This window comes from Bufo gargarizans, chromosome 8 (genome assembly GCF_014858855.1).
Source record: "Bufo gargarizans isolate SCDJY-AF-19 chromosome 8, ASM1485885v1, whole genome shotgun sequence".
Taxonomy (NCBI): Eukaryota; Metazoa; Chordata; class Amphibia; order Anura; family Bufonidae; genus Bufo; species Bufo gargarizans.
In genome coordinates, this window is record NC_058087.1 from 135,791,935 (window position 1) to 135,804,445 (window position 12,511).

At 45.9% G+C, this 12,511-nt stretch overlaps 1 protein-coding gene across 1 annotated transcript in view; it reads right to left on the reverse strand.

Moving 5' to 3' along the window:
* DNAH3 (dynein axonemal heavy chain 3) overlaps nucleotides 1–12,511 on the reverse strand; it is a 373,397-nt gene that overhangs the window by 15,637 nt on the left and 345,249 nt on the right. Inside the window, exons 62-64 of the mRNA XM_044304498.1 lie at nucleotides 5,770–5,886; nucleotides 2,234–2,388; nucleotides 531–698 (exon numbers count right to left, since the gene is read on the reverse strand). Of these exons, the coding sequence (XP_044160433.1) occupies nucleotides 531–698; nucleotides 2,234–2,388; nucleotides 5,770–5,886 (440 nt within the window). The remainder of the gene's footprint in view (nucleotides 1–530; nucleotides 699–2,233; nucleotides 2,389–5,769; nucleotides 5,887–12,511) is intronic.

The following is a 12,511-nucleotide window of genomic DNA, read 5'->3' on the forward strand; positions in this document are numbered from 1 at the left end:
CAGTGAGGGGTCAAATAATTATTTCCCCCACTGTAGAAGATGTAACCAGGTCTAAGGATGTGTATATATAAGCTATGAAGTAAGATCCTAAGCATCCCCTTAGTGGTGGATTTGGACTCTTGTAAAGATGATGTTCAAGGGCGGACATTCACTTAAAAGTATTTCTAAAGTATTAAAAGGGTTACCCAGTGCTTTATTTTTTTAAATCTCCTCTCCTCCCCTTCAGGACCTGTGAAGGGATGTATACTTACCTGCTCCCCATTGCTCAGTTCCAGCTCAGTGGGTCCCGGGATATTTTCACTGCACTTCTTGTCCCTGCACATAATGGGCAGGGTCATGTGCGCCACTGCTACCCTCAGCGGTGATGTATCCCCCAAGCGGCACTAGGACCCATGGAGTCACAACCGAGTGCTACTTCTACTTTTTTGGAATCCACCCCTGGTTTTGGCTTCAGAAAGGGCATAAAAAAACCAGCTAGTGTGTCTGTACCCGAAATCATTATCAGCATACATAATGATACGTGGCCTTACCTGAGAGGATCTGCCGCTCCCAGTTGTTTGTCTGGGAAGAGTGAGAAGAACGCCGTCAAATAACTGGTTGGTCTCCTGGTTATCCTTAGTGATGTCTGCGTTCTCATGGAGCCCGAATACCTCCGGATGAGTAATCAATGGCAAACCTCTAATGTAATCCACAAAAGACTGAAAGAAAATATAGAAATGTGAGTAATAAAACGTAACATGAGAACGAAAGATGGCAATGACCGCAGCGTCATATAACTTATTACGGACATCCAAGCTTTGCAAGGCAGTAAGTTCAGCTGAACGGCACACTACATGGCGTATCTCTAACCAGACACAACATTCCACGCACACAATGAAGGCTTCCTAGCTGACAATATTAGATTCGATTTCCTGTAACAGAAATCTCTAAGCAGTGCCAAAGGGGTTGAATGGGTATTATTATTATAACACTTATGGATTCAATTGCCAAAGGCTATAGGAATTCTGTTTTTGGCCTGTTTTTCTTTATTTCTTTTAAAACATAACCTTTATTTTTTCTTGTTTAAAATAGAGAAAAAAGAAGCAAAATATTTGTATTTATTTTCTCCTGTCACCTTTATCACGGAAGACTTTCTGAGAATATAAACAGACAGATTTTTTTTTCTTTTTTTGTCTATTTTAAACAAGAAAAAAATAAAGGTTATATTTTAAAAGAATAAAAAAAAATACAGGCCAAAAATAGAATTCCTATCGCATTTGGCTATTGAAGCCATTAATGTTTAAAAGGACATAGAAACATAGAATGTGTCGGCAGATAAGAACCATTTGGCCCATCTAGTCTGCCCAGTATACTGAATACTATGGATAGTCCCTGGCCCTATCTTATATGAAGGATGGCCTTATGACTATCCCATGCATGCTTGAACTCCTTCACTGTATTTGCAGCTACCACTTCTGCAGGAAGGCTATTCCATACATCCACTACTCTCTCAGTAAAGTAATACTTCCTGATATTACTTTTAAACCTTTGCCCCTCTAATTTAAAACTATGTCCTCTTGTAGCAGTTTTTCTTCTTTTAAATATTCTCTCTTCTTTTACCTTGTTGATTCCCTTTATGTATTTAGCAGTTTCTATCATATCCCCTCTGTCTCGTCTTTTTTCCAAGCTATACATAGTTTTAAATTAGAGGGGCAAAGGTTTAAAAGTATTATCGGGAAGTATTACTTTACTGAGAGAGTAGTGGATGCATGGAATAGCCTTCCTGCAGAAGTGGTAGCTGCAAATACAGTGAAGGAGTTTAAGCATGCATGGGATAGGCATAAGGCCATCCTTCATATAAGATAGGGCCGGGGCTATTCATAGTCCTCAGTATATTGGGCAGACTAGATGGGCCAAATGGTTCTTCTCTGCCGACACATTCTATGCTTCTATGTTTATAAATATATTCTGGGCCAACAAGGGTATTTGCTTCTAAAATTATTATAACACTACACTAGACAGATGGATGGATAGATAGAAACAGGAAAGTGATGGGTAATACAGGTATTACATGGCCGCTGTCCACAGAGGCCACGGGCTGACGGTGGAAATATCACAGGGACATTTTATTGCTAAAACAGACTATACTGGCTACAGACACATACTACTGTATGGAGACCCACCATAATGAGTGTGATAGACAGACAGATAGATAGTCAGAGATATAGACGATAGATAGATATTCATTCAATACCTGGTAAGTGCCACATGGGGGTACATAGTACGTGTTTCCTGGTGACAGTCTGTAATTGTCCGTCTGTATCTCCTGACTGTAGAATATGGAGAGCAGTGACAGAAGGAGACGTCTGTCCTTGTCATCCGTCACTCTCCCTCCATAGTTGCATTCCCCTATACATAGAAATACATTTATCAGTTCACTTGGACCCAGCAGTTCACAATGACTATTATCTGGGGATGCATGGTGATTCTACTGGACAGAGACCTGGGTCATGGAGCGCTACAGTATCATAGGATCGCCACATTGTACCCCCACAATACTCTGCTCTTCTGTCCACAATTCCATTATGTGCTGCATTTACAGAACACATCTCCTTATATATCATTTATATATCTGCATTTTATTGCTTTTAGTGTGTTTTCAGATGAGAAAGCTCAGTGAGATCATTTTCACATCTAATATATAAAGCTGACTGTATGTATGTGTGTATGTCCGCTAAAGGAATCCGCACCGTCGCATTTACAATCATGAAATTGGCACACAGGTACATCAGGTGTCCGGGAAGGTTTTAGGGCAGGTCTCAGCTCTCTAGTGCGTACCGTTCCTGAGATATTCCCAAAAAATGCATTAGCCAATAGAAGCCTGGTCACATGACCTTTAGCCAATAGAAACTCACAGGTCCTTAGTCTCCACATACATACCGTTTTACACCAGGTTTCCAAAACAACCCAGCCATTTTTCTTCACTGCTGTAGGTCAGCTTTAAAAGGGGCAGGGCGCTGTGGATGACACCGTTAAGCGAGCGGAGTGCTGTGGAGGTCACAGTTCAGGGGCAGGTAGGGTGGCCTCTCGGACCACCCTCAAAAGACGGACTTAAAAACCCCGTCCCCGGTCCCGCTAAGCCACGCCCCGACTTGGTTAGGCCACGCCACCTCCCACTCCGCAACCGACGGGGATTGAAAAAGTAAAGGTAAAAATCAACTTCTGTCAGCTGCAGGGCTGGGAGGGAGAGTGACCGTCTCCCTGCATCGCACGGTCAGACAGCACAGTGCTGCTGTCTAAGAGTGAGCTGTTCAAAAGAACATCCCTGTGTCTGTCCAGGCCCTGCCCTGGACGGAGGACAGGGAGTCTGAAAGCCGGACTGTCCACCCTAAAACCAGACCTATGGCCCCCCTAGGGGCAGGCTGCTGTGGAGGTCACAGCTAAGGGGACAGTCCACTATAGAGGTCAGTGTTAAGGGGCAGATTGCTGTAGAGGCCACTGTTAAGGGGGAAGGGTGTTGTGGAAATCACTGGCTTGACAAAGCGCAAGGTGCGCGAAACGGATGTCGTCTGATTTTTTGTGCAGTGCCTGTGTCCGATCCTTTTTTACTTCCAATAAAGCTGCAAAGTGAACATTATGGTGAGTGCCGCTACTTGTGTTTCTTACTACTAAGTATTTATATGAATCTTTTGAGCAGAGCACCACCGAATATCGCTTTTGATCTAGTGCTAATAAGGGTCTAATTAGATTGATCACACATCGGGTAGTGCCGACTGCCGTTTTTTCTTGATAGACTTATGTTGTGGAATTCACTGTTAAAGAGATGGGGTACTGTGGAGGTCACTAATAAAGGGGCGGCTGCTGTGGAGGTCTCTGTTAAGGGGGCAGGGAACGATGGAGGTCACAGTCAAGGGGGCGGTCTGCTATGGAGGTCAGTGTTAAGGGGCGGGGTGTTGTGGAGGTCACATTTTAAGGGAACAGAGCTCTGTGGAGGTCACTGTTAAGGGGGCGGGATATTGTTGAAATCACTGTTAGGGCCCATTCACACGTCCGCAATTTCGTTCCGCATTTTGCAGAACGGAATTGCGGACCCATTCATTTCTATGGGGCAGCACAATGTGCTGCCCGGATCCAGAAATGCGGATCCGCACTTCCGGGTCTGTAATTCCGATCCCGAAAAAAAAAAGAACATGTCCTATTCTTGTCCGCAATTGCGGACAAGAAAAGGCATTTTCTATGAGAATGCCGGCGATGTCCGTGTTTAGCGGATCCACGGATCCGTGCATCCGCAAAACACGCACGGACGTGTGAATGGACCCTTAAGGAGAAGGGGTACTGTGGAGTAACATTGAAAATTGGTCCTTAAGACCTAACTACGTATTTTTTTCATGTGCTGATTTTTTAAAACTTCATTTTTATTTATGTGTTCTCTTTAAAATCTTCTCAAAAGTAACTTTTGAGAAGATTTTAAAGAGAACATATAAATAAAAGTGAAGTTTTAAAAAACAGGACATGAAAAAAAAAACAGGTCTCAAGGACCAATTTTCAGTGTTACTATTTAAGTAAACGTCGTACATGTGCTAAGAGGTCCTATAAATTTGTACAATTCTGGGGTACTGTGGAGGTCACTAATAAAGGGGCGGCCGCTGTAGAGGTTACTGTTAAAGGGGAGGGCGCTGTGAATGTTACTGTTAAGGGGGCGTGCACTGTGGAGGCCACTGTTAAGGGAGGAGGTGACTGTGGAGGTCACTATTAAAGGGGCAGTGGGGTACTGTGAGGTTACTGTTAGGGCAGCGTGGTACTGTGAGGTCACTGTTAAGGGAGCGGGGTACTGGGGCAGTCAATGTTAGAGGGGCAGTCGCTGCAGAGGTCTCTGTTAAGGGGGCCGGGAATGGTGGAGGTCACAGTTAAGGGGACTATAACCTATGGTCAGTGTTAAAGGGGTTATCCAAGAGTATAAAAATGTCCCCCCATGTGCCGGGCCCCCCACATGGAATATACTTACCCTGCGGCGCTCCTGGTCCCCGCACTGCCGCTGCAGCTTCTCCCTGTACACGGATGAAAACATCACCCACGATGCTAGGGAGGCTCGTCCCCGTCTGCCATTGGCTCCCCAGCCCCCCCCCCCCCCCCACACCAGATGTTTTCATTTGCGTACAGGGAGAAGCTGTGCAACGGTGGTGCGGGGACCTGGAGCGCCGCATGGGGCAGGGTAAGTATATTCCATGTGGGGGGCCCGGCACATGGGGGGACACTTTATACTCTTGGATAACCCCTTTAAGGGGTGGGTTCTGTAGAGGTCACTGTTAAGGGGGCGGGTCCCTGTGGAGGTCACTGTCATGGGGGTGGGGTGCTGTGGAACTCACTGTTAAAGGGGCAGGCTGCTGTGAAGGTCAATGTTAAGGGGATGGGCTGCTGTGGAGGTCCCATTTTAAGGAGATGGGTCACTGTGGGAGGGGGTGTCAGTGTTAAGGGGCGGGGTGCTGTAGAGGTCACTGTTATAGTGGATACTGTCGATATCTTTTAACAAAACACAAACATTAAATGAAATAGATGAAATATACCCGTGCGAAGCCGGGTCCTTCAGCTAGTATAAAAATAAATCAACACCATAAACGTATCCAGAACTAAATTTTGGATTTCTGAGTAAATATACAGTATGTGTATGTGTATATATATATATATATATATATATATATTATTTTTTTCTACTGTCCTGGTTGTTGGTTGTCAATTATGTATATACCATTTAGTCAGTGAACTACTCATGTACTGTAAATGACAATTTACCTGTCAGGTAAGTCAAGGCCTCAAATGGAACCTCCTCGTATTCATTGAGAAACATCTGGATCTGTCTCATGCTGATTCTAAGGTCAGACTCGTTAAATTCGTAGGGGATGTTCCAGCCTTAGAGAAAAATAATGAAAAATCTGTAATCTGTGGAACAGAACATGACACATGTATTTCCTGTACATGACGGAAAATATCGCTAGCTCTATTAACCTACTGGTCCTGGTCTGTGCTCTCACGATGGTGCCCCGTTCATGATGTCCTCCATGGCAGAACACTTATCTCATCTAGCAGAGGTGCTCCCGGTGCTGAGGACATCACAGTCTAGAAGAATCCCCAGAACTTCCACATCACAGGTTGACATAAGGTTTTAGGGCTAGCTTGCTAAGTGTTCATGCACACAGCAATGTAAGAAGGCACATGGAGTGGTTAGGGGTCTGTATTGCAGACCCCAAAGCACTCTGTGTACTGTTGATGGTGTCCTTGTGGGTTAGGAATAGGAATCCTGACCAGTAAAGGGTCCTGTCTACCAATACATGGTATGGGCATAGATCACGTCACAGGGAATCCCTGTCATGCGATCACAGCAGGATCCATCCTTTGCTCTCCCCTTGGACGCTGCAATCGCCTTTGATTACACCATACAATGGACTGAGTGTCAGTGAGCAGAGGTGCTGCCGCTGTTAAAGGGCATCTGGCTATTGCCACTGTGCCTCCGTAGCAGGACTGGCTGTAATACTCATCCCCAGTCCTGCCTTAACCACTTCAGCCCCGCTAGCTGAAACCCCCTTAATGACCAGAGCACTTTTTACACTTCTGCACTACACTACTTTCACCGTTTATTGCTCAGTCATGCAACTTACCACCCAAATGAATTTTACCTCCTTTTCTTCTCACTAATAGAGCTTTCATTTGGTGGTATTTTATTGCTGCTGACATTTTAACTTTTTTTGTTATTAATCAAAATTTAACATTTTTTTTAGCAAAAAAATGTAATTTTTCACTTTCAGTTGTAAAATTTTGCAAAAAAAATGACATCCATATATAAATTTTTCGCTAAATTTATTGTTCTACATGTCTTTGACAAAAAAGAAAATGTTTGGGTAAAAAAAAAAATGGTTTGGGTAAAAGTTATAGCATTTACAAACTGTGGTACAAAAATGTGAATTTCCGCTTTTTGAAGCAGCTCTGACTTTCTGAGCACCTGTCCTGTTTTCCATGAGGTTCTACAATGCCCAGACAATAGAATTTTTTTTTTTTGTCACAAGTTAGCGGAAAATTATGATTTTATTTTTATTTATTTTTTTTCTAACAAAGTCTCATATTCCACTAACTTGTGACCAAAAATAAAAACTTCCAAGAACTCACTATGCCCATCACAAAATACCTTGAGGTGTCTTCTTTCCAAAATGGGGTCACTTGTGGGGTAGTTATACTGCCCTGGCATTCTAGGGGCCCAGATGTGTGAGAAGAAGTTTGCAATCAAAATCTGTAAAAAATGGCCGGTGAAATCCGAAAGGTACACTTTGGAATGTGTGCCCCTTTGCCCACCTAGGCTGCAAAAAAGTGTCACACATCTGGTATCGCCGTACTCAGGAGAAGTTGGGGGATGTGTTTTGGGGTGTCATTTTACATATACCCATGCTGGGTGAGATAAATATCTTGGTCAAATGCCAACTTTGTATAAAAAAATGGGAAAAGTTGTCTTTTGCCAAGATATTTCTCTCACCCAGCATGGGTATATGTAAAATGACACCCCAAAACACATTCCCCAACTTCTCCTGAGTACGGCGATACCACATGTGTGACACTTTTTTGCAGACTAGATGCGCAAAGCGGCCCAAATTCATTTTAGGAGGGCATTTTGACATTTGGATCCCAGACTTCTTCTCACGCTTTCGGGCCCCTAAAAAGCCAGGGCAGTATAAATACCCCATATGTGACCCCACTTTGGAAAGAAGACACCCCAAGGTATTTAATGAGGGGCCTGGCGAGTTCATAGAAATTTTTTTTTTGGCACAAGTTAGCGGAGTTTTTTTTTGTATTTTCTCACAAAGTCTCCCTTTCCGCTAACTTGGGACAAAAATGTCAATCTTTCATGGACTCAATATGCCCCTCACGGAATACCTTGGGGTGTCTTTTTTCCGAAATGGGGTCACATGTGGGGTATTTATACTGCCCTGGCATTTTAGGGGCCCTAAAGCGTGAGAAGAAGTCTGGAATATAAATGTCTAAAAAATGTTACGCATTTGGAGGGGTATGGTGAGTTCATGTGAGATTTTATTTTTTGACACAAGTTAGTGGAATATGAGACTTTGTAAGAAAAAACAAACAAACAAAAAAAATATATATTTCCGCTAACTTGTGCCCAAAAAATGTCTGAATGGAGCCTTACAGGGGGGTGATCAATGACAAGGGGGTGATCACGCATATAGATTCCCTGATCACCCCCCTGTCATTGATCACCCCCCTGTAAGGCTCCATTCAGACGTCCGTATGCGTTTTGCGGATCCGATCCATGTATCCGTGGATCCGTAAAAATCATACGGACGTCTGAATGGAGCCTTACAGGGGGGTGATCAATGACAGGGAAGTGATCAGGAAGTCTATATGGGTGATCACCCCCTTGTAATTGATCACCCCCCTGTAAGGCTCCATTCAGACGTCCGTATGCATTTTCCGGATCCGATCCATGTATCCGTGGATCCGTAAAAACCATACGGACGTCTGAATGGAGCCTTACAGGGGGGTGATCAATGACAGAGGGGTGATCAGGAAGTCTATATGGGTGATCACCCCCTTGTAATTGATCACCCCCCTGTAAGGCTCCATTCAGACGTCCGTATGCATTTTCCGGATCCGATCCATGTATCCGTGGATCCGTAAAAATCATACGGACGTTTGAATGGAGCCTTACAGGGGGTGATCAATGACAAGGGGGTGATCAATGATAGGGGGGTGATCAGGAAGTCTATATGGGTGATCACCCCCTTGTCATTGATCACCCCCTTGTAATTGATCACCCCCCCTGTAAGGCTCCATTCAGACGTCCGTATGTGTTTTGCGGATCCGATCCATGTTTCCGTGGATCCGTAAAAATCATACGGACGTCTGAATGGAGCCTTACAGGGGGGTGATCAATGACAGGGGGGTGATCAGGGAGTCTGTATGGGGTGATCAGTGGTTCATAAGGGGTTAATAAGTGACAGGGGGGGGTGTAGTGTAGTGTAGTGTAGTGTAGTGGTGTTTGGTGCTACTTATTACAGAGCTGCCTGTGTCCTCTGGTGGTCGATCCAAACAAAAGGGACACCAGAGGACCAGGTAGCAGGTATATTAGACGCTGTTATCAAAACAGCGTCTAATATACCTGTTAGGGGTTAAAAAAATCACATCTCCAGCCTGCCAGCGAGCGATCGCCGCTTGCAGGCTGGAGATCCGCTCGCTTACCTTCCGTTCCTGTGAGTGCGCGCGTTCACAGGAAATCTCGCGTCTCGCGGGAGGACGCGTATATGCGTCCACCCAGAAGAGCAGGGCCGCCACCAGGACGCAATCCTGCGTACGGCGGTCCTGTAGTGGTTAAAGGGCATCTGTCAGCAGTTTTGCATCTAGCTGACCTGTTACATGTGCACTTGGCAGCTGAAAGCATCTGTGTTGGTCCCATGTTCATATGTGCCAACATTGCTAAGAAAAATTAAGTTTTAATATAGGGAAATGAGCTTTTAGGAGCAACGGGGCATTGCTGTTACACCTGGAGGCTCAGCTCTCTGTGCAACTGCTGCACCCTCTGCACTTTGATTGATAGGACCAGGCAGTGAAAACTTCATCACGCCTTCTTCAACTGCCACCAGCCATATATTCTGTTAGAAACTGTGGTGGTTACAGGGAGGGAGTTGCAGCAGAAAGGACACCCCCCCTGAGCTGCCAGGCTGAAGATAGTCTAGCAGAGCAATTGGAGCAGTGAATGGGGAGATCTCTGGATCCATGTGAGGCACAGGGCTGGTTCTAGGTTTGTTAGAAAGATATTGACGTGTACTATATAATGTCTGATCTTAATTTTTTACACCAGTCATGGCAAACCCCCTTTAAGCTGGCAACAAAGGATCCTTATCAGACATTCAGAGCATGTTACATGGGCCGATGATCGAGAAGAACAGCGCTCGTTCCTTATCATTGCCCCCCGCGTAAACACATGCTGCTGGTCCCCTAACAGACTACAAGTGACATTTCATGATGGTTGTCGGACCCTCTTACAGATTTTGTGTTGAGGCCTACCACATAATTCTGAATATTGTTCTGACTTCCTATGATTATAATAAGGGCTACTTTTTCAGTACTTTCCCCACTTTGCTGAGAACCACATCACCAGGGATGAATCTAACTAACGTATCCCATTTTTACAAGTAGTGTGCAGGGCCGCCATCAGGGGGGTACAGCCGATACCCCAGTAAGGGGCCCAGACCCTGGGGGGGGCCCGGCCAGTTCCAATAAAAAAAAAAAAAAATTGTCAGTGACTTGAGTTGAACTTTGTTGCATCGCTAGAGGGGAACAATTGATTATTCCTTGCTAGTATGTCCAGTTCATGAACGAATCGTTCATTTGAATCGATTCAGTTCACTGAACCGGAGGAGTCGATTCCTCTGACTGAGCCAATCCGAGTGAAGCCGCTCAGTCTGAGTCAGTGAGTCACAGCACACAATAGCAGAGCCGCTGGCAGCAGGGAGGGGAGGGACTCGGGAGGAGTGTAATCTGATCCTAGAGTGGAAGCTGCTTCTGCCAGCCCCTCCCCTCCCCGCCCACCAACCAATCAGAGCTCAGGCAGTGAGTCACAGCACACAATAGCAGAGCTGCTGGCAGCAGGGAGGGGAGGGGCTTGGGAGGAGTGTAATCTGATCCTAGAGTGGAAGCTGCTTCTGCCAGCCCCTCCCCTCCCCGCCCACCAACCAATCAGAGCTGAGGCAAGCACTAGCAGCTCTGGGTCTGAGTCACTGACACAAGTACAGGGAGTCTAAGAAAGAATCGGATGAGTCACAGGTTAAAGGGTTTCTACCACATCGTTTTGACAAATTTAGCTGTCAGACACTAGCGATCCGCTAGTGTCTGCTCTACCAAACAATGCTATTATAATAGCTTTTTGTGCAGCCGTTTCCATAAAAAACTAACATTTATTGATATGCTAATGAGCCTCTAGGTGCTATGGGGGCGTCTTTTCAGCACCTAGAGGCTCGGTCTACCTTCACAAAATGCCGCCCAGCGCGTCCCTCCAGCCCGCCCATCTCCTCTGGAATGTGATCCTACCTCTGTCTTCGGTGCATCTGTCTTCGGCGCAGTGAATGTCCGACCGCTGCCTGCACAGACATCTCGGTCATCGGCGCAGGTGCAGTGGAGATGTCTGTGCAGGGAGCGGTCAGACATTCACTGCGCCTGCGCCGATGACCGAGATGTCTGTGCAGGCAGCGGTCACACATTTACTGCGCCGAAGACAGACGCGCACGGCGCAGGCGCGATAATTCATCTGCTGACTCAGAGGTAGGATCGCATTCCAGAGGAGATGGGCGGGCTGGAGGGACGCGCTGGGCGGCATTTTGTGAAGGTAGACCGAGCCTCTAGGTGCTGAAAAGACGCCCCCATAGCACCTAGAGGCTCATTAGCATAGCAATAAAAGTTAGTTTTTTATGGAAACGGCTGCACAAAAAGCTATTATAATAGGATTGTTTGGTAGAGCAGACACTAGCGGATCGCTAGTGTCTGACAGCTAAATTTGTCAAAACGATGTGGTAGAAACCCTTTAAAAGAATCTAAAGATCAGACTAAGTTAGAGACTAATTCGATTCTTTGAGTTAAAAGAGCCGTGAGTCACTAGAACAGTTTACACTGAGGCTGATGCTTTTGTTGCAGCAGTGATAAGATTAAGGGACAGGAGCAGAGAGATAAGAGAAGTGACAGATGACTGTTGCTCAGAAGCCATGAGATTGTAAGGGTACTTTCACACTAGCGGCAGGATGGATCCGACAGGCTGTTCACCCTGTCAGATCCGTCCTGCCGTTATTTCCCCGGACCGCCGCTCCGTCCCCATTGACTATAATGGGGACGGGGGTGGACCTCCGGCACAGCACGGCAGTGCATGGTGAAAGGCCGCCGGACTAAAAGTACTGCATGTCCAACTTGTTGTGTGGTCTTTGCTCGGGGGTAAAATGCAAAGCTGTTTTCTGGATTATCCCACAGGGCCATGAGCCTCCATCATTGTTATTAACCCCTCCCTTGCCAGCCCACCCAGCCCTATTTAGCTTTGTGTTCAGCTTTGAAAAAAATGTTTAGGCCATGAAGGGGTTAATTAAGTGTTGGAGGGGGTGGGGGGTGTTATTGTGCATATTGTGTTTGGGATCCATTTAACAAGTTTGACCAGTTGGGTTTGAGAGTGGTTGAGTGTCATCCACAGATCCCTCATAACAGTGCGTCACCCACAGATCCCCCATAACAGTGTGTCATCCACAGATTCCCCCATAACAGTGTGACACCCACAGATCCCCCATAACAGTGTGTCATCCACAGATCCCCCATAACAGTGTGTCATCCACAGATTCCCCCATAACAGTGTGTCATCCACAGATCCCCCATAACTGTGTCATCCACAGATTCCCCCATAACAGTGTCATCCACAGATTCCCCCATAACAGTGTGTCATCCACAGATCCCCCATAACAGTGTGTCATCCACAGATCCCCCATAACAGTGTGTCATCCAC